Source organism: Lepisma saccharinum, chromosome 12 (assembly GCF_977018435.1).
Source record: "Lepisma saccharinum chromosome 12, izLepSacc3.1, whole genome shotgun sequence".
NCBI lineage: Eukaryota > Metazoa > Arthropoda > Insecta > Zygentoma > Lepismatidae > Lepisma > Lepisma saccharinum.
The window spans coordinates 36567193-36594405 of NC_139240.1; the positions used below are offsets into that span (position 1 = coordinate 36567193).

The following is a 27213-nucleotide window of genomic DNA, read 5'->3' on the forward strand; positions in this document are numbered from 1 at the left end:
TTTCGATCAAAATACTTCATTCTAGACAAAAAAATAAAGAAATTGTTCAAAGATTATGCTCATGACATAATTTCAATACCAAATTTATAAATAAATGATAAAAACAGTGTTGCCAGAACAACTTATGACAGATTATATATTTCCTTTCATGAATTTATATTGTATACTGTGGAGCGGATATGGAAGTAAAAGAAAACTTATGCACAGCCATTACCTATGAAAAATAACAATTATGCTTCATATTTACTCAATTTTTGCAATTCATTCAGTTTTTTCTGAAGTTTCTAGAATACTAGCTTTGGATGTTTGTTATCAAACTTTATCAACAAGACACTATTTTGTATGTATGGAAATGAGAAGAGAACTTACGTTGTTGGAAGAAGGAAGTATTTTCACTCCTAAACAACAATAACAAAAACAAAATGTGATACCATTACAAAACCATTTCATTCAATTGGTTCCTTGCGTGAATAAATTTTCTGCTTCACTCTTTAATAATGGAAACCACGAATCTCACCCGTTCCATGGCATTTTGCATGAACACTAATGAGACTAGTCTTCATTTTCAAACATTCTATTTGCTGGAAATTAGCTGCTCGGATTTCCTCTTTCAGCTCATAACTTTCGCTTTTTATGTTCAGGCATTGTTTCATATAGTTATAATTAAATAAGCATTCTGTCCTTCTACTTTCGACTCTGATTCAGAGTATGTCCACGTAGAACCTAAGCGCTGGCTTTTCATGTGAACTCTCCTGCGGGTCACTTGCTTCAGCCGCAGGGTACACCCTCTGCTCTTCAGCTGCAGGATCCTCCCTTTCCTTTTCAGCTACAGGCTTCTTCCTTTCCTCTTGGCCAACAACCTCACATGCCTGTTGACCAACAACTTTGCACTCATCTTCTTGTTTTGGATTTCCCGATCTTTGATTGGGACCATTGCTCATGTACTGCAATAAAAGAATGACATAATTACTATATACAATGCTCATGGATAGCTAATGATTATGAATTTTTTTTGGCTACATCAATGCTGATATAACAGTGTTGTTATCATTGGAAAGTATGAATGATACTAGTTGAAGAGTGTTCCAGCATATGTATAATTCTGGTAGGTATTATGTGCTTAATGCACCATGTCATTAAGGCACATGGGAGGGAGGGGGATGTGGTGTGATCAGCACCACACTCTGGCCACCTTGATTGGTTTTGATGTTATGGGCACGTCAACACATTGGCTAATTTTGTCCATCACGCAATATGGCAATAACTCACTTAACTAAAGAGAGGGTACGGCTTGGGACGGGAACTTTGTGTAGTGGTAGAGTACCCTACAGGTATTGATATGCCGAGGTGCTAGTGTGCACTAGACTATCACTTCCGAGAAAAAAGAGCTTCAAATTTTCGAAGCTTTCTAAGTGTGTCTCATGAGGTGAAGATTGTCGGACTTCCAAGTGTTCCGTTGGTGCCGTGGTAGCATATACGTTTCAGATGTCAAAGGTTCTGGGTTCGATTCCCATTCTATTTACCTTACTCTTTTTCTATTATCTCAAGAAACTATTTTATTCATTGCGAAAATTCGCCCCTTATTTGCTATGCAAATAGTCAAGGAATGTGGTTTTCCATGCTATTCCAATAATTACCACTCTGGATCGTGTACAAAATAAAAAAGTAAGACAGGACCACTGCAGCTTATGTTTAATTCTGTAGGTCCGCACTTTTGTGGAATCCAAATATTCTGGAAATTACACAGAATCATATGATTTGACAGGCGGGAGCCCTTCTGGATGGAAACTGTTCATTCACGTGCTTTTCAAACTTGCGGTGATGTACTAGATGTCCAGAAAGTAAATGCTCGGTGGCTAAGGCCAAATCTGGAACTAACATTGGTATGAGAAATTATTTGCAACATATAACAATGCCACTTCACAGTAGATGGGAGACAATAAGTTCTCACAGAAGTTGAGCTCTTGGTTGTAGACCTCTAGTCAATTCTAGCTTGTAAAAATAACTAGTGAGAAACAGCAGGCATGTTAACAAAGTTTTAAAGATTGTTGACAACTATTTAAGACAAAATTTCAACCTGGTTTGATCAAGTGATAAAGTGGTAAAAAGCCAGACCAGTTGTCTGAAGATCACAGGTTCAAATCTCTTGTAGAACAGAAAATATGAGTTGATTGTATAGGTCATGTTTTTGTTTTCGGGTAATAAACACGGGTGTAAGAACGAAACTTTATTTAATCTGCAGCTTTTTATAACAACAATGGTTGTAGCTTATATAAAATGTAGTTTTAGAGTTTAATTTAGGGCTTTTTTGAAAGGGGTGTAAGGGACAACTATTTCCAAAGGCACCCAAATGTAAACCTCAATTTGACGTAGTACACACTGGACTGCATTGTTGCACGCTAACGAGGCTCTGGCATCTAGACCTGCAGCCAGTATAATCCTCTGTAGGAATTGCAATGTATCATTATTAGTCTTTGTGATTGTCCATTCGTCACCTTCATCTCATCACCATTCATCCTCATCTTCGCAATTAACAAAAAGTGGCAGAAAAGTAAAGTAAAATAAAGTAAATCAATCAATTTATTTTTAGTTTAATTTTGTACCTTTAAAACCTAGGAGCCTAAAACTTCATTTTTCAAGCCTAAAATTCCAAGGTCTACTTGTAAGATAGCACATTTTATCAACATAGGGCAGGCAAGTACTGCATTTACAAGTGTATAATGCATGTGTGTGTATAATAATGTACACTCTGGTTTTTGATGGGAAGAAGCATCAAACAAATGTCATTCAATTCAGGTTCCGAGAAAATTTCTTAGTTGTAGGTCGTAAAGCTGTTGCTACGACGATCAAGAGTGAATGACATCATACCTATTCACTTGTTGTTTTGTGGACTTGGAGGAGAATTTCATCTTGTGTATACACGAGTCACAAACCCAAGCCACCTTCCCACTCACCCTTCACTATGTTCAGCATCCCAAAGCTTTTATTTGTAATCACCTTGTTTATTCCATAGTAGAAGAAAGCAGGACCAAAATTATGTTATGGATTTGAAGTGCTCAGGAAGTTATTTTCTATTATTGACAAACAAATACCACTGATACACATCCTGTGTGACGGGAGGTGCATGCTCGAATTCTGCAAGAGTGGTGCCGCTTTTCTCAATGTCTTAAAACGTTCTGGTGCAAAGTGAAAAATTATGGGAAATGGCTATTTCACTTTTACAGTTTTTTTTGTTTTTTTTACTAAAGAAATTCAACCTGGTCATTTGCATTTGCACCTGTTGATATATATATATGTGTTATATGCAGTGACATAGTGAAAACATGCACAGTTTCATGTTGGCTGTCCGAATTATTCCATTCATAATACGCACCACAGTTTTTGGGAGCAAAAATTTTGGAAAACGTGTGCATTATACATGAGTAAATATGGTACACACTGTTTACTTACCTTGTGTCACGAGCCGGAAATAAAATGCGGTGTAATCAGAAACGCCAGCAGTCCCTGGGTGAGGAGTCTTGATTGATAAGCGCAGTGGGAAGTGTGTTGCGAGTGACCGTGTTAAGTTGGTCCATCTAAAAGGTTTGGGCGAACCCACTGAGGACACCTTCGATGGACCGACACAGTGCCACGTCACGACTCAGCCGAGGAACCACGAATCAGGTATGGTGGTGACACTTTGGGTTTCTCATTATCAATGTTTAAATATCTTGCTGGCTCGTGCCTGATCATCCTCTCTCGCTTGTGTGAATTCTATTAAATATTGGTAAAGGGCAATGAGCGTAATTTATTTCATTCCCCATACATTCATCATCTTGCAGTCAAGAAGTTTAAGCTGGTGAACGGCCTAAACGTAACATCGTGGTTAGTGTGCGGGTTTTGTCGTAGTATAGGCAAAATAGCTACCGGTCCCCCCTTCAATAAGTAAATTAAAATAATTACGTCAATTGAAACAATCACTATATTTTCTGAAGTCACAAAATTTCCCAATGAGGAGCTCATTAAAGCCGCAGGGATTCGCATGCAAGAAACAATTTCACCACCCTCGATACTTTTAGTGCAAACAATCCATTCTTGCAAGTTAGAGCTATGCCTAAAACAGTTGAGACCCTGCCTTCACGTCACATATATCAGAATCTCAAATTGTTCACAACCAGCTCTCTAAAAATCAACAAGGCATTTTTGATGCATTACAGGGTAATGTATTTATCTTACAAAATTTAGTCTCCATGACTCTTGCTCTCCGTAAAGATCACGACGATTTTAGAAGTTAGGTATGTAGGGAATTGAACTCTAGGAGACAGTCAGCACATTCCAGCCTGCAAGCAAGGGGTGTTGAATTCGTCGGATATGCCGCTCTCAAGTACTTAAAGAAGTCGAGAAATTTTTCTCTCGTCAGCACGAACCTCAGTGCTCACAGACGAACGAACCGAGTTTGAGCGATACGGCTCCCGCTGCAACTGAGAGCAAAGTTCAACACAGGTTGTCGTCGCACACGAGCACGATTAACATCATAACAGCTGAAATCACAAAAGCAGATGCAAATGTTTTGGTTTCAGCTTGCAACCCTGATTTTTTACCTATCGGCGGAGTAGCTTTACCTTTTTCTAGAGCATGCGGACAGTAACTGAACGATGAACTTCAAATCTTCAACAAAACACAGAGTGGTGACGTCAGAGTTACCCCAGCGTACAATCTATCTGCTAATTATATTTTTCATTCCGTCACTCCAAACAACCAAGATCCTGCAATTTTGCAAAAATGCTATGTCAACTGCATAAATTTACTCTTAGCTTTAGGACAAAGATCCATTGTTTCCCACACCTAGCCACAGGCGCTTTCGGGTTCGACTCAGCAGCTACAGTCAGAATAGCCCTTTCATGTGTGAAGCAATTTTTAGAAGAACATCCTGATGATATAGACTGTATTACGTTTTGCACTCATGCAAATTCTGACAAAGAGATATTTGAAGGCGAATTCAAACAGCGGTTCTAGTTTTCCGACTGTACGGATGAAATGAAAGGATAACATGCGAGAAAGAAGAAACCTATTTGGTTTTGGTTTGGTTTGAGTTGGTGTTTTAAGTCCACTTTATGCACAGTAAGGCTAATCGGGACTGGACCTACAGTTTAAAGTGGGATCCGAACCACTTGTGCCTCCACCGGGTATCGAACCCGGGACCCCTTGATTACAAGGCAATGACGCTGAAACCTATTTGGTCTAGGAATTAATTTGTGCGGTTGTTACGCACACATTGAAGCTGTAGTTCAAACACAAAATACATAAATACCTTAAGAAAAATATTGTCCATCGTGAGCCACCACTTTCGCCCATCTGTCAGGCAAGTTATGGATTCCGTGGCGAAAGAAGTCCTCATCCTTTGAAGCGATCCAGTCAGAGACCCATTTTTCGATATCTTCTGAAGAAGTGAACCGCTGTCCAATCAAATCGTTATTCATGCAATCGAACAAGTAGTAGTCCGAAGGAGCAACCTCTGGTGAATACGGCAGGTGGGGTAAAACTTCCCATCCGACATTTTCTTAATAGATTTTGCGACATGTGGGCGAGCGTTATCATGTTGAAAAACAAGTTTATCATGTCGCTTCTCCCATTCTGGTCGTTTCCTGGCCAGACCTTGCTTCAAACGCATTAATTGTCGTCGATAACGTTCTCCATTAATAGTTTCACCCGGTTGCAGCAGCTCATAGTACACCACACCTTTCATATTCCACCATATGCACAGCATAACCTTTGCACAGTGAATATCTCATTTCGGTTGTGATGGACCTGGTTCACCTGGCTTTACCCAGGCCTTTTTTCGTTTCGGGTTCTCGTAATGGATCCACTTCTCATCGCCAGTAACAATGCGATGCAAAAACCCCTTTCTTTTCTGTCTTTGAAGCAGCAATTTGCAAATGGTTTTTCGTCTTTCAATGTCTCTGTCTTTCAATTCATGTGGAACTCAATGTGACATCTTTTGAATCATTCCCATGGCTTTGAGGTGTTTGGAAACTGTTGTTTGATCAACGCCTAATGCTTCTGCAAGTTCTTCCTGCGTTTGACACGAATCCTGATCGAGCAATGCTCTCAATTCTTAGTCTCCAAATTTTTTTGGCTGTCCAGGTCGCTCTTGGTCTTCCAGGCCGAAATCACCTCTTCTAAACCGTGCAAAACACTTCTGACACATTCGCTCAGCTAGCGCATGGTCACCACCATACACTTTCACCAAAATACGATGACTTTCGGTAGCACTTTCTGCATGTTAAAGTAATGAAGCAGAACACCCCCCAAAAACACTTTATCTGGCACAAACTGCACCATGTTCAGTTGACTACAAAATGCTGTTGTTGACGCGTCAATCAACTGCCCTATACTACGAATGATGCACGCTGACAGGAGTTTTCAACGCATGTGTGGCTACACGGAACTGTGAGACGATACGCTCGTTGTGCCATCTCTTGTCCAGGCGCACGAATTAATTCCTAGACCAAATAAACAAAAACAGAAGCGTATTCTTGTTATTTCAGTTACTAGTGCACAGGAAGGTAATGCTGGAAATTCAGAAAAATTCCACAAAATCACACTTCCTCTAACAAAAAGTCAACAACCTTTTCTTCGTTGACATAACTGTAGGAAACAAGCAAATTCCAATGCTTTTAGATTCAGGTAGTACTACAACTGTTATGAACAGGTGTCGTATACCAATTGAACATATACGCCGGACTGCATCAGCAGTGAATGCCAGACCTAGTTATTGAATGTTGTTTGTTATCAGTCTGTGTATTGCTTCTCTCATGTATGTCTCAATATCATAGCCGTTCTTCGTGACGAGACTTCTTTCATTTATAGCAATATGTAAGTTGATGTACTTGTTCTGTTACTGTGTTGCTGAATTATACACTTTTGTTTGTGTTACAAATTCTCTCTTATTCTTAACTCCATTTTCTGGATTAAGGAAGAACCGAAAGAACCCAAAACTCAACAATGGCGACGAGGATCTTGGAAACTTCATCTGATACTTACTTCTCGTAATTTTACATATTTCTTGTGATTGTTCTTCAAGCTGTCTGTTGGAGGTGAGAATCTCTATACACAATGCAAAAGTTGTGACAATTTTCTGAATTCTGCAGGGAGCAAGAAAGTATTAACCAATACTTCGATAGATTCGAGCATTTCTGCAAAGCAATGCGACCTGCGACAATCAACCGGTAAGGAGACCAAGATGACCGCCTGACTGCTATGGGCAAACACCATGAAACGGGAGTCTCTTCAACCAAAGGGGGAGGGGGAGAGTGTCGTATACCAATTGAACATATACGCCGGACTTGATCTGCGTCAGCAGTGAACACCAGACCTACACTACCGACAAAAAGTTTAAGACCACCAGGAAAAAATCGCCTGCATGAACAGCAACTGATCCTGAGCCACTGATAAGGATGCGAATGAGGCTGGCTACCGTACTGACCGGTTTCGCGCACACAGCTGCAATGTTGCCAGCTTCAGCAACGTTTTTGTCACTTTCCATTTTGCCAACTACATGCTACACATTCGGAAAAAAAATTGGTTTCGCGTCTTGCGAGGTTCAAACTAGACTACATTGCATTTTCCATTTGTATCATCGTAAAGTCTTTCTTGGACAGGAACCGTTTGTTCCATACAAAACTCCATACTGATCTTTTGGGCGTTTTTCATGGTGGTCTTAAACTTTTTGTCGGTAGTGTAGTTATTGAATGTTGTTCGTTATCAGTCTGTGTATTGCTTCTCTCATGTATGTCTCAATATCATAGCCGTTCTTCGTGACGAGACTTCTTTCATTTATAGCAATATGTAAGTTGTTGTACTTGTTCTGTTACTGTGTTGCTGAATTATACACTTTTGTTTGTGTTACAAATTCTGTCTTATTCTTAACTCCATTTTCTGGATTATGGAAGAACCGAAAGAACCCAAAACTCAACAACAGGCAAGACTATTTTCGAAATATCAAGGTAAAACAGAAATTCATGTCTTAAGTGCTTTTAATAATTCAAAATTTTCAATAACAAACGAAACTGACTCACACTTCAAATTGGCCGATCAACCTTTTCTGCACACGGCACTTCTGTATGAAGGGTCAGGAAACCTCAACATTTTGGGAAATGATTTTCTAACAGCACATAGAGCCGTCATAGACACAAGTAGACAAACCTTGCTAATTACTCATTTTGGTTCCTGGAAATTGCAAAGAGAAAAGAATGCTCAGCAACAAGTACACAAATTATCCAAAATTGCCATGGAACATCTAGAACAGTGTATCCAACCCACCTACACAACACAGGAGGAAGTAAAACTAAACCCTAGAGAACAAGCGGTGGTAAAAGTACAACTTCTAAATTGCACAACCAGCGATAGTAGCCATATATTAAACCCCATTCCCAGATTTTCATCCTCTAAAGGAACTTGCATCCCTACCTCCCTCATCCATGAACACGAACCACATGTCCTCATTAAAATTTTTTCCAATGAACCCGTTACCATTCCGACATTCACGACGATAGGGAAAGCTGATGCTGTCTTGGAAATAATTGGCCAGCAGGAAACCGGAGACACAAACGGTCCTGCCGAGGCAAGGACAGAACCAATTTGGAACCCACTAAACGGAAATAACAGTAACGATGGGAAGTCACATCAAAATTTTTTGAAGGACAATTCTGAAGAACTCCAAAAGCGTATATCCGAATCTCGGAAAAACTTTGACAAAACGAAGATCGACATTAGCCCCAACGTCTGTGAAGAAGACCGAGATAAACTACTAGAACTGACGTACGAGTTCGCCGATGTTTTTAGTTGGAAAGAGGACGACATAGGAAGTTGCACCCTGTATGAATTGGATATAGATACAGGAGATTCGCCTCCAGTGTACACTCGACCCCACAGGATACCACCACATACACTTCCAATCATGCTACAAGAAATCAAGAAACTGCTACAACAGGGTGTCGTTTCTCCTATTTTGCTTCTGAAGAAACCAAATAACACGTACCGTGTCTGTTTTGACGTGCGTCGGATCAACGCCGTCGCCAAGAAGATAAGTTTTCTGGCACCTCATCTCATAGACATCGTAGAAAGGGCGGCAGGTTTCAAATATTATTCATCTATGGACATCCTCTCGGCTTATTTTCAGATACGCCTCACACCAAGTAGCCGTGAAAAAGTGAGTTTTCAAGTGACGCAGATGGGGACTTACGCTTTTAATTATGCCCCACAAGGATTTGTCACGTCGAGAACAGCGTTAGCGATAGTGCTGAATTTAGCCCTCAACGTCGTTGACAACCGCCATTTGTTCTTCTATGCAGATGATCTCCTGGCAGTCTCTGACGACTAGGGTTACCAGACGTCCGGATTTTCCCGGACATGTCCTACATTTTAGCCTTATGTCCGGAGTCCGGGAGGAATTTGAAAAATATCATAAATGCCCTACATTTTGAGCGTCACATAATATTAATTAGGAAAATACGCAACAGAAAAAAGTCATGCAAATTACAAGTCTATGGACTGCGCTTCCAAACTCAATAGTGAAATTTATTTTGATTCAGTCATTCCACAAAAAGAATAAAGTTTATCCTGCTATTAAACAAACGGGAAAACGGAATCAATTAATGAACAAAGTCTTGGGACCACTTTCTGATAACGTCACCGTTCAATGCCTGAGAATTTTTTGCCTTAAGGTTTATACTGATGGAACAAGTTGTTGCCCATTCTTATTCAATATTGAATATAATTTGATTGTAATGCAGGGGCATAGAAAACAAAGTTATTCAGGGTATCTGCCAGTCAAGAAAAAGTAAAAAATCAACAAGTAGGTCAAGAAGTCACTAAAAAGGCAATAAATTATTCTTGTGGTCAAGAATTTTTGCTATTGATTGCTTGATTTAGTTTATTTTACTTCACTTTTTTCTGTCCCATTGGCTACGCGAAGATGAGGATGAATGATGGTAAGCGGGAAGATGAGGATGAATGGATAGTCACAAACATATAGGGACAACCGACACAAGCCCCACATAAGATTATACTGGCTGCAAGTCCAGACGCCAAAGCCTCGCTTGTCTGCCAAACACAGTTCAGGATGCATTAATACGAGAAAGCAGATCTAATTCTCTTCTTAAATTCAGCTTCAGTTTTCATCTTAACTGGCTCTTTGGTAGGGATTTTCATTAAATAAATATTTATTTTCTTAATTACTAATTTCCAACTTTACCTAAGTAAGATCTAGAAAAGTCCAGAAAAAGTCAAGATTTCTGGATGTATTATTTTGGTAGACACCCTGTTATTGAACTAAAAACTACCCAAGATGAAACCATTTTAAATTACAGTAATTGCTGAATATTTGTTTGCCATTACAGGTCATAATTCAAATGTTGAGAGAGTACTTTCATTACCATCAGCACAACAGACTCACGAGAGAATTAATTTTTCATAAAGTCTGTAAAATGTTTGGTATTGGTCCCTATAATTTCAACGAGTTTGATAAAAATTGTCTCCTCTGAGAAGTACCACTTAAATCAAGTAGTAAGAGGTGCATTGATTAGTATGATTGCAAGTTTTGAAATTTTGCATTTAAACATTCGTTGTGAAATAATTTTTTAAAAACTGAAAAGTGTCATTTTTCAACTACTTCCTAACGTGTTCTACAGAAATATGTATTATTTATTGAGAATGTGTTGCATCCTACATTTTGACTTAATGTCCTACATTTTGGGACAGCATGTCCTACATTTCCCTTACAGCGATCTGGTAACCCTACTGACGTCATACCGACTCCCTTGAAGATATTGCGCAACACTTTTGAAAGACTTAGGCTCGCTGGATTAAAATTGGCTCCTAAAAAGGCAAAATTCCTAAACGATGATATTGTCTATCTTGGACACCATTTATCCGAAAAAGGATGTGCTATTTCACCTAAGATGCTAGAAACTGTTAAGTCGTATCCGACACCTACAAGCAAGAAGACTTTACGCCAATTTTTGGGCCTGGCAAATTTTTCCCATCGTTACTCTCCACATTTTTCCAAACACGCATCAGTTCTTACACAACTGCTGAAGAAGGAGAGAAAATTTCGATGGACAGAAGCACAAAACGAGGCATTCAATGCTTTAAAGCATTTACTAATCATGTGCCCAGTATTAGCCAGATACGATTCTTCTCTTCCTATTCACATATAGATGGACAGTAGCAAAATAGCTCTAGGGGCTGTCATTGCTCACGAAGACCCCCAAGGATTCAGCCAATTGCATATGCAAGCAGGATACTAAATGATAAGGAAAGAGAACAAGACATAAACATGTTAGAACTCTCTGGCATAATTTTTGCTTTAAAAGCATTCAGACACTACATCCTTTTCAAGAGATTTATAACAGTTGGGCTGAAAAGTTCGTAGGCTGACTTATAGATGGCGTTACTAGAATTAAATCCATGTGATTTTTACTTAGTACTAACCTTCAAAATATACGTGTATAAATTTCACAGCTGCCGGATAATTAGTTCGTGAGATATAGCATTGTGAGTGAAGCAGCTTTTGTTATTGTGAAAAAATGGATAAAAACAGAATTTCGTGTGTTAATAAAGCATTGCTTTTTGGCGAAAAAAAATACTGTTGAAGCCAAGGCTTGGCTTGATAAACATTATTCGGACTCTGCACCAGGAAAATCAACCGTTGAGAAGTGGTTTGCTAAATTTAAACGAGGCGAAATGAGCATCGAAGACGATGCACGCAGTGGACGCCCCAAAGAGGCTGTTACCGACGAAAACATCAAAAAAGTCCACACAATAATTTTAAATGATCGTAAAGTGAAGTTGATCGAGATAAAAGGTAAAAAAAAAAGGTAAAGTGTTCCCCTGTGCATAGCACCACGCCACTTCCTCCCCTGGAAGATGAAATTGTATCTGTTTTGAGAACACATGAATTTGACCTTGCCAAAGAACAACAAGCAGACCCTTTTCTAAAAAAATATTTACCTACATAAAAAAAAAAAATATTACTAAAGAAATCCAATCTGGTCATTTGCATTTGCACCCGTTGATATATATGTGTTATATGCAGTGACATAGTGAAAACATGCACGGTTTCATGTTGGCTGTCCGAATTATTCCATTCATAATACACACCACAGTTATTGGGAGCAAAAATGTTGGAAAAAGTGTGCATTATACATGAGTAAATATGGTACACACTGTTTACTTACCTTGTGCAACAACATCCTAGTTTCGTCCGTCAGTTCCTCATGGCTAAACTTGCAGTTGTCCCCAGCAAAGCACTTCTGGCCAGAGTGGAAGATCTTGCAGGGGAAGTCCTCGTGCATGAACAGGCACTTGTTCTGCTTCGAACATGAGCTCATGAGGTAGAATTTGCAGAGCTCCATCTTCCGAGGTGGAAGTGCGTCATGGGAAAAGAAGCAGTTGTCTCCCTAAGAAAGCAAGACAGCATTTTCATATTGATGTACAAACTTGCTTATGGAGAAAAAGTCCAACATTCAATCAAAATACATAAAGTATGCAATAAATATAAATGGTTTATCTTTAAAAATGAAAATGAAGTTAAGAGACATGAAAATTTCACAAGAAAGAATGCCAAGATATATTGTTGAATGGTTAGTAATTATTAGGGAACAGATTCTTATGTGCTTATGATAAATAAATATGTATAATTTAAGTAATAATAATTTTTGAAATAACTAGTTTCAGATGCAATTTATGTACAGCCAATCAGACTAGCTTATTCATGGAATCTTCCCATGCTCTTATGCTCTTGGAGGCTGGAAATGAAGCCAGCCATGCCTTAACAACCCGAATGATTTTGTAGCTAAACAGCCTGCATCTTTGTTTGGTATGCTACACCTACGGACCCTTTAATTGCTTGGAAAGTACAGCATTTAACAATGGACGCTGGAAGATGATGGAAAGGTGCACAGAGGAAGACCAACACCACTCACACCCCTTGCTGTGGGATTGCTGCTTCTTCTGCCACTTGGATTCGTTCAAGGTCGGAAGATTCAAGGGTCTTAAAACTTTTGTGGTAGAAATAAGGAAAAGTAATTTCTAGATACAAACAGAGCTTTTAGGTATCTATAGGAATTTGTGGTACATTTAGATGTTTTAGGTCCTATAGAATATTGGCAGAGGGATGCTGCATACATGAAAAACAAACATCTCTAAATATCATGTCTCTTGGATGTAGAAAAAAATAATAATAGGAATTGTACGATAGCTCATAAGAAAGTGGCATATTACAAATGCATGATGCACTCACTGAATTGGAATGCTGAACTTAAGTACAAGGCAATATTGTATTCTAAAAGGTCAATTTTACTTTTTCGGGAGACCAAGCTGAAAAAACTTAAAATGTAAAATTCAGGAATGAAAAATTTGGGTTTTACTGACTTCCATCATCAACGTGAAAGACCGGAAGTTAATCAGTTGTCAGCTGAGTCAGTTCAAGTGTAGTTACAATGACAATAATAATAAAATAATAATAGTTGTACACTACATAAGGAATTTTGAAATGAATATGTTACATGACAGGTGTAGTGAATGACCAGGGAGAGTTTATCCATGCCAAAGTGCTTCCGCTGGGATACCTGAATATTGATGTGGAAGTCTTGCTAATTAACATCTATTTATCAGGTTATAAAAATAAGAGAAATATCAACTATTACCACAGGCTACAACATCAGAGGTTACAGGTTCAAATCCCAGCCTGGGCATGTGGGTGTTTTGTGAGCACTTCATAAATTTCATCGTATCATGACTCATCCTTGTGATTAGCCAAAAGTGACAGAAAAGAGAAGTAAAATTTTGAGCTCATGACACAATACACCAGGAGTGAGCCGTATTGAATAAGGGTTCAGAGCTTACCCCTCTGTGTGCAAAGTGGAAAAAAACACGATCACCATCAGTACCAGCACCAAGGTAACAGCTGACCGTTCAGAAGATCCCGACGGAAGTGAAGTGACATAGCGACAGGCGAATCCACTATTAGGGTTGGGGGAGTGCACCCTGAGTCAGAAACACATGCTGGCCTCGCTGTAACGGGTGCAGCAAGGCAAGTCATTGATGTATATTCTCTTTGTACATCTTTGAAATGCAGACTAACATAATATACAAAATAAGCAGTACAAAACTATTCTGGACAAAAAAAAAGCAACATGCACTTTCAAAAGGTCATGGACTGCAGCAGAAGACTTCCTGCTACCCCTAAAATCTGCAAATGGGTTGGTCCTTCCCTTCACCCTTGCTCCCCTCATTCGGGGACCTTCTGATACCTAATTCAGGTGCATCATCTCCAGTAAAGAATTGAACATGCATTGTAGAAGCTATTAGTTTCAATAGGTACCAGGGGGAAACAAAACTAAAAATAATTCAGGAGCCAGCATATATATATTTTTCCAAATACTGGCTAAAAAATCCACGACAGTCACAAAAAACACCCATGCCCAGCCTGGGATTCAAACCCGAAACAGATGGCATCATACACACAGTACTAACCACTCTACCATCGAGGTCGGCATGTGCCTGTATATACTGATGAGGTTGATACAAAATCCAATCTTTGATTCTCTGATAAAGAGAAGTACATTCACTGGATCATTGATTTGCTTCTCCCGGAGGGCAATGGTGAATAGTCAAAATGTTGAATTCCTAAGTGCAATTTGTAAATAATTTCATAGAATTAATGACAAGATTGTATTGACCAAATAATGTTGAGTAGAAAATAATGTATACTCACTTTCTTACAACCACCTTTCATGTAGAACATACAAATGGTTTCCTTTCTTCTCTTGTTATTTGGTCTCTGACCAGGCTGCCTTTCGGATGTGTCCTTATTCTTTCTCTGACGCCTTCTGTTCCTCCCTCTGTTTACTGGCCGTTCATCCGGCAAGGATCCTAGATCCTTCTCAGCACCATTCTCATGTTCTTTAAAATTACATAGAAACAAAAAATACAATTACTGATTTATCTATTTGTACAGTAAGGTTAAGATATGGGGTGGAGGAGGAAAACAACACTGATCGATTACACTTTGTTTTTTTGCCATTTTTTGTTAATCAAGAAGATGAGAATGAATGGTGATAACATGAAATGGATGAAGGTACAAATACACAAGGACAACACACACAACACGAGCCTCACAGAGGATTATACTGACCATGAGTGCATATGCCAGAGCCTTGATAGTCTGCAAATTGCAGTTCAGGGTGTCTTCACAGAGGGTCACCCTTACACCCTGGGAAGACAATGTCATGTGATGATTTTGAGTGTAGTAAAAAACTGAAGGTCTTAATGTGGAATATAAAAAAAAGTATGTTTGTTCGCAATATGTACAGAGTGGCTAACTGCAACTGGATCTAGAAATTAAAGTATCACCTAAATTGCTAAAAAAAATGTCTTAACCTCTTGAGGAAGCTAGTAAATATGACTAAATTTTTTTAATCACATTTTCAGCCCCGTTGTCCCTACACTGGCCACAAAGTTGCATCTAAAATGTTTTGAGTCCAGTTCCAAAACTCTCGTGGACACTCACCTGGTACTTTATGGTCTGTTTGTGGTGCACTTCCCTCACACGAAGAGCCCAGATGATTTATCTTCTGTTTCTGCAAACAAATATGAGAAATGTGAATCAGAAACAGCACTTTAATTTCCAATTGTCACGAACGTTTTTGCACTTACATAGACATATGAATTACTGCAGAATTAAAATCTTATGAGTGAAATAAAGAATCCCAATCTAACACTCAGATCCCAAGTTGTTTTCCCGGGTGCTTGCGAGAATGCCAAGCATATTTTCAGTGGGGAAATTTAAAATTCTGCTACATTTTAAACAAAATTTAATATCTCAGAAATCACAAACAGTACTATTACAAACCATACCTTGTGTTATTCATTACAGATTGTGCTATAAGGCTAAGGTTGTAAAAAAATATTTTTTCTTTATCAAGTAGAAGAAATTAAAAAAAAAAAAATGTGAAATTTTGAATATGGTTGGCCACCACAAGTCATTGGGGCAATATAGTTAAAAATGGTACCCGTCTATTGCTATACAGGGTGATTCAGGATTCCTATTACACACTTCTAGGGGTTATAGAGGGGACTTAGTAGATCAAGTTTTGACAATGAACCCATGTCCGGAACTACACAGATGACAAGATCACATAATTTGACATCTCCATCTCCATCATCATCTAATCGGGCAAAAATGGTTTGTGATGGAGTGACATGATGCGGAAAACGTTCTGCATATAGACGTTGCGCAGTTATAACATTACATCCAGATCTGCCGTAAATTAACATGATGTCGGTGTTCTCGGCAAACGTGTATTCAACCATACTGTACTGTCTTCTGCAATGACTGAATAGCAACTGACGTGAAGGTCGAAGCACACCAGATTGTAAACAGAATACGTTGGAAGCGGACATGACATCAGGTGACTGAAGACGTCACCCTCCAGCAATGTGGGTTGCCTACCGTGAAGCGGGAGATGTGAAATTATGTTATCTTGTCATTTGTGTAGTACCAAAATGGTACGTTTCCGGACATGGGTTTCTTATCAAAACTTGATCTACTAAGTCCCCTCTACAATCCCTAGAAGTGTGTAATAGGAATTCTGAATCACCCTGTATACATGTCCCATGCCAGGGTTGCTACGATTTTTTAATTATGAAATTCCCTTACATTTCCAGGTTTTCCAGTCCACACATGAAATTTTTCAGAAATGTTTATCATCATGATTTTTGCTTTTGAACCATGTATTTTTCAATTAAATATACAATCCATTAATTATTATGAATATTCACTTTCACAACTTTTTTTATAGTGTCATAGAAAATGCTGCTTTTTTGCTAACATTTATAAGTACACAGCATTTGCAGAATTTTTTGTTGCATATAGGAATTCTATAGAAATGTAAACAAGACTAAGATCTATAAAATAATAGACGATAACCTCATCTACACCAACCTTTCCTATTATGATCATATTGTCAAAGTACTTTAGTTATCAATCAGATATCTGGACTGCAAGTTTTACTTTGATATTCTTTCTAATATCTAGTATTATAAAAGTGAAAATTTATTACAGAAATTCGAAGGAACCATAATTTGCACAAGACCGAGGATCATAGGAATGAAAGAAACAAGTTTAACCGAATCAAAAAGTGGAAGTGGACTGCTTCTTCATTTTACAACTTTGTCTCTTGCAGACTCCAAAATGAACATAAATTCCAGACGATAGGCAAAATTCCCTGATTTTAGCCTGACAAGCCAAATCCCCCGACATTTCCCTGTTTTCCAGGTGTAACAAACCTGCACTCATGCTGCAAAATTTAGGTAATTATTATTGATACTTTTGGAGGGAAAAAGAAGTAAAGTAATATAACGTGCCTCCTATATTTTTCTATGGACCCCCCCAATCAATATAGTCAGAATAAAATTCCAATTCTCAGAATAAAATTCGAATTCACTAATTACAAAAGACAACTCAAGGCTCACGTAAAAATCAAAACATTTATCTCTGAACATTATCTGAGATGAAGTATGTTTAAAAAATAACATACTAAATTAAGATGCTGCTTGGTAGAAACATGTACCAGCTGGGTGTTTAAGGGTTAAACACCCAGCTCTAGGCTTATTAAATTAAGAAATTTCAATATTAATGGCAGCTTGGAGAAAACTTCACAGATCAAGAAATCAAACTGCTTGTGACAGCAAATTTATAGAACATTTCTTGTGATTTACATTGGCAACTACGTATTCTCAACTTTGAAGAGTTGAAAGCACAAGCAGAAAGAAAAGAAAATTATATTATTTTTTACAAAAGTACATGATTTAATTCATTTCAGGTGGTTATTTTGTACAAATATCTTCCAATATTGTTCTATGTTAACAATTACAGTTTCAAGAAAATGGCATGAACGACCCATTAAGAAAAAAAAACCCTGAAAAATGCCATATCACCTGTTGTAGAAATTGTTCCATTATATGCACATAACTAGGAACAAGAGGTATGTAAAAATCTGAGACAGGATGACAGTGCATTAATCTAAGAATATGTAGGAGTGTTACCACTACAGCAAAGCAGATACCACTTTGAACCGATGCCGTTCCTCTTCCAGATTCTACCGATACGGATACTTCAAAATTATAATAATTTAAATTTGTTCAAAATATTGATCAATATTGGTATGTAAATAATCTTCTCCAATTATATGCATGAATTTACCAATAAATTTGCTATAGAATATTCAAGAATTACATAAGAATATTAGAATAGATGTTATATAATCAAAAAATAAAGTTTTCTTTCATAATTTCTTCAAAATAAAAAGAAAGTTTCAATTTTTCACGATTTCCAGGATAATTAGAGCAAAAGTGTCGTGCGGCATTTTTGCGGACCCTGTGAGACCCGATGTATGCCGGAAAAGTATCAGCTGCTACCAGTAGATGAATTCCAACCGATACTTTCTGATACCGAAACCACTGGTATCGGCCAATACTGATACATCGACATTGGTATTGGCTTAGCCCTAGTTACCACTAATTGAACAATGGGCGTGGAGACATTTAAGAATAAGGTCAATGATTTACATGTGCTACTGTTGACTCAACATGATTGAAATTAGTAATTTGTGGATAGTGCTTTTATGTCATGCGGATACTGTATTAATATATATACCTTAACAGACATACCGAATGTAGTAGCAAGAGCACCACAGTCTGCAGCATAGTGGAGTATAATGGAACATGGCAGGTCCAAGACAGGCAAGAAAAGGTGGGGGATTTCCTTTTAAGTGTCTGAAGTGTGCATTATCACACAGATGATAACAACAGGGAATTTTGTACACATAGTTATGCACATGTAATGAAACAACATGTGACAATGACAATTTTCAGTCTTCTATAATGAAATATTTTACACTTGCTCAGCAATGTCACCTCTAGCCCTGTGACCAGTTGGTACAAATGTGTACCAAGCAAGTTGCCAATGCCTTGCTGGTGCATATTTGTACCGAGCAGCAACTTCAAGTAGTTACTTTTGAAATATACTGCATCTTAGATAATGGTCGGAGATGCACGTTTGGATTGTTACATGAGCCTTGAGGTATATCATTAGTAATTCGTGAAGTGAAATTTTATTCTGGATATACATATACATATATATATATATATATATATATATATATATATACACACACACAGGGTGACTGGTAATTAGATGTATTCCCTGAAAGGGGTTAAAGTAGAGACAATTTGCAATAAATTTGACCATATGATACCCCATCACATCACGAGTTAAGAGAACAAATGTCCATAAAAACCTGTGTGCCTGCATTCGTAACGGAGGTGCCCACTTTGAGCAAGACGTGTAATGTTCTTTAATTGTATTGTTCATTGATTCCATTCACATGAAGATGAATGAAGTATTATTTCTTGTACACAAATGTGTATGTTAGCAACATTTGTACCTTGTTGGATAGCAGATGTCACAAGGAAGTAATTTACGTAATTTGTACGCTTCGTGTCATACCATTTTTGTTATTAATACATTGCCAAGTAAACTAAGAGTGCATTTTTTTATCATCACTTGTAGGGTAAGTTTAGACCCACCCGTTACTTACATGTGATTGTTATTTGGGAAAAACATTTTTTTTAACGAGACACTTATTTGTTAGCTATCAGAAAACGCTGAAGTAAGTTCCATACAAGGAGCAGTTTTTTTCTCAATTCAACTTTTTATATGGAAAATTGTAATTTTTTAAAAAAACAACTGAAACTCGATTATCTCGAAATCTGCTAATTATTGGATGGGGTATCATATGGTCAAATTTATTGCAAATTGTCTCTACTTTAACCCCTTTCAGGGAATACATCTAATTACCAGTCACCCTGTGTGTGTGTGTATATATATATATATATATATATTTAAAAAACTTACTTTTGGGTATACACACGGCATGTATAAGTATCAACAACAATTGAATCATTTTTCCAGCATAAGTGGAATATGCATAGCAACATGTTAGTACCATTTTTAAGTATCATGCTGCAGCGATGCCTCTGTGAAGGCTGGCTGAATTATAAATTTTGCACCCCCTCCCAAATCTTTGGCTATTCTTTTCTTCTTATATATATACACACACACACACAGGGTGACTGGTAATTAGATGTATTCCCTGAAAGGGGTTAAAGTAGACACAATTTGCAATAAATTTGACCATATGATACCCCGTCCGAAAATTAGTAGTTTTCGAGATAATCAAATTTGAATTGTTTTTTTAAAAAATTACAATTTTCCACATAAAAAGATGAATTGAGAAAAAACTGCTTATTGTATGGAACTTACTTTAGCGTTTTCTGATAGCTAACAAATAAGTGGTTCGTTAAAAAAAAGTTTTTCCCAAATAACAATCACACGTAAGTAACGGGTGGGTCTAAACTTACAAGTGATGATAACGTACTTGGCAACGTATTAATAACAAAAATGGTATGACACGAAGCGTACAAATTATTTAAATTACTTCCTTGTGACATCTGCTATCCAACAAGGTACAAATGTTGCTGGCATTCACATTTGTGTACAAGAAATAATACTTCATTCATCTTCATGTGGATGGAATCAATGAACAATACAATTAAAGAACATTACACGTCTTGCTCAAAGTGGGCACCTCCATTACGAATGCAGGCACACAGGTTTTTACGGACATTTGGTCACTTAACTCGTGATGTGATGGTGTCTTTGATGTGTTGACCAGCTGTTAAGATCCTCTCCCTGAGCTCTTCTTGCGAGTTTACCGGTGTCTTGTCATGTGGCTCCAAATGTAAAAGTCACAAAGCGTCAAATAGCTCTCTTTCACTTATTAAAAACGTATTTTTTTGTTTTCCGATTAGATGTTTATTTCTCACGATATGTGACCGTTCCGGGACTTTTGGACCACCTGGTACATACGTATAACGGACCACAAAGGCTTATGGTTAAAATTGAACAATAATATACCTCTGAATACTATACATAAACAAATTAAATCTGTTAGACTAATTAATGATAACAGGCTGAATATACTAAGAAACAAATTAAAAGACGTTGATTGGATTCATTTAATTTTCTCAAGTGCAAATGTCGATGCATTATTTGAGAAATTTATGAGTACCATCTCTGATATATGTAACGACTGCTGTCCTAGAGTCCAAAAAAAGGAGAAACCAATTAAAGCTAAACGCGAACAAAGACACTTAGGTCAATGGTATAATCCACACTTGAGTAAATTAAAAATCTTGCTTATGATGTATTATAATGGATTTAAAAATGGTAACGCAGATAAGAACAGATATATCAAATTAAGAAATATTTACAGATCAGAAATTAGAAAAGCTAAATGCACAGCAAATGATAAATTTATTAATAACTCCAATAATAAATGCAAAGCAGCTTGGAATGTCATTAAGGCAGAATTAGGCAGAGGGAAACCCAGAAGAAAAGAAAATGTTCCGATTACTCCAAGCGAATTTAATGATTTCTTTGTCAGGGTAGGTAACAAATTGGATACAAACCACAATTCTATGAACCAATTTGATTATGAATATAATAATCTCATGTCACAAGACATCTGTAACATTTTGACTGACTTCCGGTGGCATGAGACCCAACCTGCTGATATTTTAAAAGCAGCACAAAAACTAAATAATTCAAAATCGGAAGACTTTTATGGAATGTCGAACTTTATTTTAAAAAGAATCATTGATATTCTACAGTACCCACTTTGCATTCTCATAAACTGGATGATGTATTGTGGGCACTTTCCTTCCTGCCTCAAGCTCTCGGTCGTCATACCCGTGTATAAAAAGGGTGATAAATCGAGCCCCGACAATTACCGTCCTATATCACTTGTTCCCATTGTCTCCAAAATTATAGAACACTGTTTATATAATCAACTCGATAGCTATTTCACAAATAATAATTTATATACAAGTGCACAGTATGGTTTCAGAGCCCATCTCTCCACTGTGAAAGCGAATGAAACCATTGTTTCCACAGTGTTAGATGCATTTGAATCCAAACTTTCTGTAAGTGCAACACTTATCGATCTGAGTAAAGCCTTTGACTCTGTTTCCCATCAAATATTAATAAAAAAATTACACTTCTATGGCATCAAAGAAACTGAACTTGCTCTAATAAAATCCTACTTATCAAATAGACAACAAATGGTCACTGTAGACAACATAAAATCAGAATTCTTAAATATAAAAAATGGAGTTCCACAAGGTTCTGTCCTCGGCCCATTGTTGTTCAATATTTATATAAATGACTTACCTAAAATTATTCCTCATAAGACTGTTTTATATGCAGATGATACCACATTCCTTACGGTGGGCAGTGACAAATTTACAGTTGAGAAGCTTGATAAGGAAATAGAGGAAAGGTCCACTTTTTGGTTTGAAACAAATCAACTTACAATTAATGAAAATAAAACAGAGAAAATATTTTTTACATTAGGAAATGGCCATGAATGGACTTCTGTAAAACTTCTTGGTTTACACTTAGACTCCAAATTATCTTGGGAGTCGCAAACAAATCACCTATGTTCCAAACTTGCCAGGGTGGTATTTCTACTTAAAAAGCTTAGAACATGCATTAGCAAGGATTTGTTGCTGCAATCATATTATGCATATTTTCATAGCCTTATGACTTATGGAATTCTCTTGTGGGGAAACTCATCTGGTGCTGGGGATGTATTTATCTGGCAGAAAAAAGCTTTACGAAGCATGGCAGGAGTGTTTGATCAGTCTGTTTCCTGTAAAAATCTCTTTAAAGAACTAAAGATAATGACTGTGCCAAGCTCATATATATTTACCTGTCTAGTGTATACAAAAGAAAATGTACATAATTATAATGCAAGACACACTGTGCACAGACACAATACAAGATTCTGTTACAAGCTCGACACACCATCAATCAGATTAAGTAAAACACAAAGTAGTTATAAGTATTTAGGAATTAAGTTATACAACATGTTACCAGAAGCTGCTCACAGTGTTTCTTTTAAAAAATTTAAAAGTGTACTTCAACCCTGGTTAAAAGAAAAGGTCTTCTACAATCTAGAAGAATTCGAAATCCATCCCAAAAATGATTTAATATTCTAGAATGTATTGTATTGTTTATTTCCTGTTTTATGAATTATTGTTATGTATATTGCCACTGCCATATTTATATTATTTCATCGTCACTAATATTATAATTGTCTTATGTCCATGTACTCTTACTTTATATATGCATATACTCTCATATTAATATCTATAACATATTGTAGTTCCATGTAATCCCTCTCTATATATATAATTATATATTTACATATATACAATAACAAATATGTAACCAATAACTGACGACATCTATTGCATTGTACAATATCTAACGATGAATAAATATATTGTATTGTATTGTATTGTATTGTATATATAGTGTATAATATGAGAAAAAAATTAAGGAAATTCGCCTATGGGTCTGCCCCCCTCAAAAAATCCTGGGTACGGGCCTGGTTGTGCCCATACGAACCTGTTACAGATTTTGTTCAATATATGCTTTCGTAGTTAGGTTAGGCAGGCCAGGTTTGGTTCTCCTACCATTAAAATAAAGTCCATAAATGCATTCTGCAAAGGTTCTGATTTACTTCTACTTAATTCCCACTAGTCTATGATACTTACAGTCGCTTGTCAACGGAAAATACGTTGTCCATGGGAAGCACGCATGCTTGCGTAAGGTAATTCTTAGCTTGTTTTCTCAACATAAATATTTTTTTTTGAAATCCAAACAGTGCTCATTACTTTAAGAAAGATTCAAATTTCGTGTGACAATGATTGCCAAAATTCTACAATAAATAGTCTTTCGGCTAGGAGAATTTGAAAAAAATCATAAAACAATCAAAAGCATTACCCAATGAACACCTAAGTGAAATTATTGAACATTTTATGAGGAAATAAAATGAACAAACCAACCTTTGCAATGTTCCCATGCTGATTGTCTTCATCTCTTTCATGTTCAGATTTCAGTCCATTCTTCCTTTCTTCCATTTCAGTTCTCTAGAAGATATTCTGAAAATAAAGAAATAAAACACACTTCAAACATTATGTACATTTCAAGACACAATATTTAGACAGGAAAAACTTATGCAAATTCCGACTAATAACTGGAAGTGTTTGGAAATAAGCTGAAGCTTGTACACATTAATTTTAGTCTTTTAAGGATGAAGAAAATATTACTTCGCGAGGAAATCTCGGAAACCTGCCAAACAGTTACGAACAGTAATACTGTACAGTGGAAACCTGATTTTACATTTTTCCACATTATACATTCAAGCTTTATGGTCCCAATACAGCAAAATGTTACAGAATTTTCCTTGATTTTATATATTACCACATTTTAAGTTTTTCAGCTTTGTTCTCTGTAAAACAGTCGAGATTCCACTGTAATCGCGCAGGATCTACTAAACCAAACATGAACCTAACATAGCTATACACATTATTAAATAACATGTTAACAATATAGCATCTCCTTACACTGGAAACATTGTTGCAGAAGGTGCAGGAGACAAAATAAAGCATTAGGCCGTCCTTCAGTGTAGAGTTACAACACACTACAGTGTCTGAATTTTGTTTCTAAGTCCACTTAATTGATAAATATGCTAACCAGGACTACACCTGCAGTTTTAAATGGCCCAAGTTCTGATTGATTAATTCAGAAATAATTACGGTACACAGGCATTTTTACATGGTTCGATTTCCATTTATGTATGGTAACACATACTTTGGAGGTTTAGTGATTACTTAACGTGCATTTTCTTGAGCACAATTTTCCATCTGCACACTTCTTCTACATGATTCTTTGTTTATGAGCAGTCATTCATTTGCTGTCGTCCTGGGATATGAAATGCAACTGCCATCTACGTGAAGTGTGGGAGGTGCAAAGAGGATTACGTTTCTAAATGCTTTTGTTGTTAGGTTAGGTGGGTCTGGCTTAGTCTTAACATTAAAATAACGTCCCTAAATAAGATCACAACTGATCACGTAATATCTGGTCTCAAGCATGACACTCCCTTCCAGTTTCGAATAAAATTCCATGTCCAAGATAACAGTAAAGAAAGGATGTCTAGTTGCTGAAATGCATGCATGCTCAAGTAGGCTACTTTTCAATTCAGAGTTTTCCAGTATATAATACTTAGTGAAGCTTTTAACTGTGATTACTCTCTCCAAGCTTTCTACTTACTTCACAATCGTTTCCAGTATTCAAAACTTCTTCTTAATACTGCTATAAGACTCGAAAAGCCATTGAACAATCACAACTGTTACCGTTTAAAGTGGGGTCCGAACCACTGCATGCTTCCTTAGATATTGAACACAGAACCCCTTCATTACAAGGTCATGTCGTTAACACTACTACTCTACTAAAGCTGCAAAGTGACATACTTCTTTTCATTGGAGTGACAAGCTGCACCAGGTTATAAACTGTGCATGCATATGATCTATGAACTGGTATTGTCTGTTACACCGATGCATGCATTCTTTAGTTGCCGTGAATCAAGCTTATGTTGGTGTGCATATACTTTCGTGCAGGTGACAAGTACTTCTTCTCTGCACACCATGGATTTGGAAAAAACTGCAAGGTATTTTGATGTGGACTACTACTGCTAATATGTCACATAACGTAGGTATAAAATGCTCAAATGCTGTCGTTGTTAGGTTAGGCAGGTCAAGTTTATGGTTGTTAGTATTCAAATACTTCCAATTCCTGCTCACGTGATTTCTGATGTTCAGCAATTTCTGCTATTCTCAGCACCTGGTGAAAATAACCCCATATGCAATTTCGGTAACATTATCGTATGAGGGAAACGGATTCCTTCAAATTTACAGGAGAAAATACTTACAGAACTAATTTTCTTTAGCGTTGTGGAAGTTCCTGAATGTAGATTTGATCCATTTTAATGTGAATGCGTGTTGTTTTCTGCGAAAATCTCTGTCCGACATGCTGTTTCTGCTCCCGCTATTTGCTTTCTGCACGAGAGTGTAATGTTCCGTGTGTTAAGATGATGCAACTCCGTAGCCAGTGTTTCAGCCTCGCCGTGTTTTCACTAGAACATGACGTGTCGCGTATATATATATTTTTTAACTATGCTTGCCTAACCTAACTTAAAATAACCTAACCTTACTAAAAATGGTTTTTGGGGCTAACGTGAATGGTTTGTGGGGTTAACGTCAATGGTTTGCGACGTATTAGCATAATTTCAAATCCGGGCACGAAAGTAGATATTTTATGCAACACCGCATATATCGACAAAACACTCTCACAACGCTCCCTAAACCAGTACGCTATCACGGCCATAATGTGTTAGATTACAACAAGTAACAGTAAGTACTCGTAAATCTAAGAAATAGACATTGATATGCATTATTTCACTTTAGGAAATGTTCCACATTCGAAAATAACACGTTAGCAATGTAAAGAAGTCCGAAATCTATGATTCGTAGGTGTTTCCCTCATACGATAATAGTACCCAATTTTCAGCATCTGGTGAAAATAGCCCCACATGTTAGGCTAACCACTGGTGAAAGTATTCGGGTCCTTTTCTGCTTATCTAGAAATTGTCTGAAAATTTTGAAGTTGTCGGACTTCTGTTTTTGTTTTACTTACATGCCTGCATTGGTGCTTTATTTCTATTAATATATACAATAAATATGAATTGTTGCGGTACACGAGGCAAAATTCTCAGAATACGCCATTGAGCTATTAAAACCGGAGGTGTCGTTTCTCCCTTGACTACTTACTTTCAGTAGTTTTTGTTCTAAACAAATACTTGCACAGGCAATACAGTAATTTAAATCACAAGTTAATGTATTTTGCCATGTTTATGACAGATTTCACCGGTTTCTTCCACAGCATAGTAAGGATCACGGTAAGGATGCACAGATTCATCAAACAAATTTGGGTCTCTCTTATCGCACAATACTTCTGTAACCTTGCGTTCTGACGTCACTAGATATACTTTATTTTTAGGCTATATGCCAAAGTTGTTAGGTTACGCTAGCTATGTTTCGATCTCTTAGCATAATTAATAAATCTGCAGTGTATTTACGCTAATATAACCAAAGCTAACAGACCTAACCTAACAACAAAAGCACATCTCATCTGACGTCAGA

The 27213-nt window shown here is 37.1% G+C and overlaps 1 protein-coding gene across 3 annotated transcripts; it reads right to left on the reverse strand.

The window, feature by feature from the left end:
• On the reverse strand, window positions 1-26980 carry LOC145996433 (uncharacterized). Of its 3 annotated transcripts, none has more exons than XM_083132912.1 (6): window positions 26842-26980; window positions 24019-24114; window positions 15554-15623; window positions 14759-14946; window positions 12219-12440; window positions 1-944 (listed from the first exon to the last, which is right to left on the reverse strand). In XM_083132912.1, exons 2-6 carry the CDS (start codon window positions 24091-24093, stop codon window positions 702-704), a joined length of 798 nt encoding a protein of 265 aa, XP_082989038.1. In that variant the 5' UTR covers window positions 24094-24114; window positions 26842-26980; the 3' UTR covers window positions 1-701. The 3 variants fall into 3 exon arrangements, with proteins under 3 accessions (XP_082989038.1, XP_082989036.1, XP_082989037.1); XM_083132910.1 differs by having other exon boundaries at window positions 14759-14956; window positions 15552-15623; XM_083132911.1 differs by lacking the exon at window positions 26842-26980 and adding an exon at window positions 26708-26726 and having other exon boundaries at window positions 14759-14956; window positions 15552-15623.
• Window positions 26981-27213: the final 233 nt, after the last annotated feature.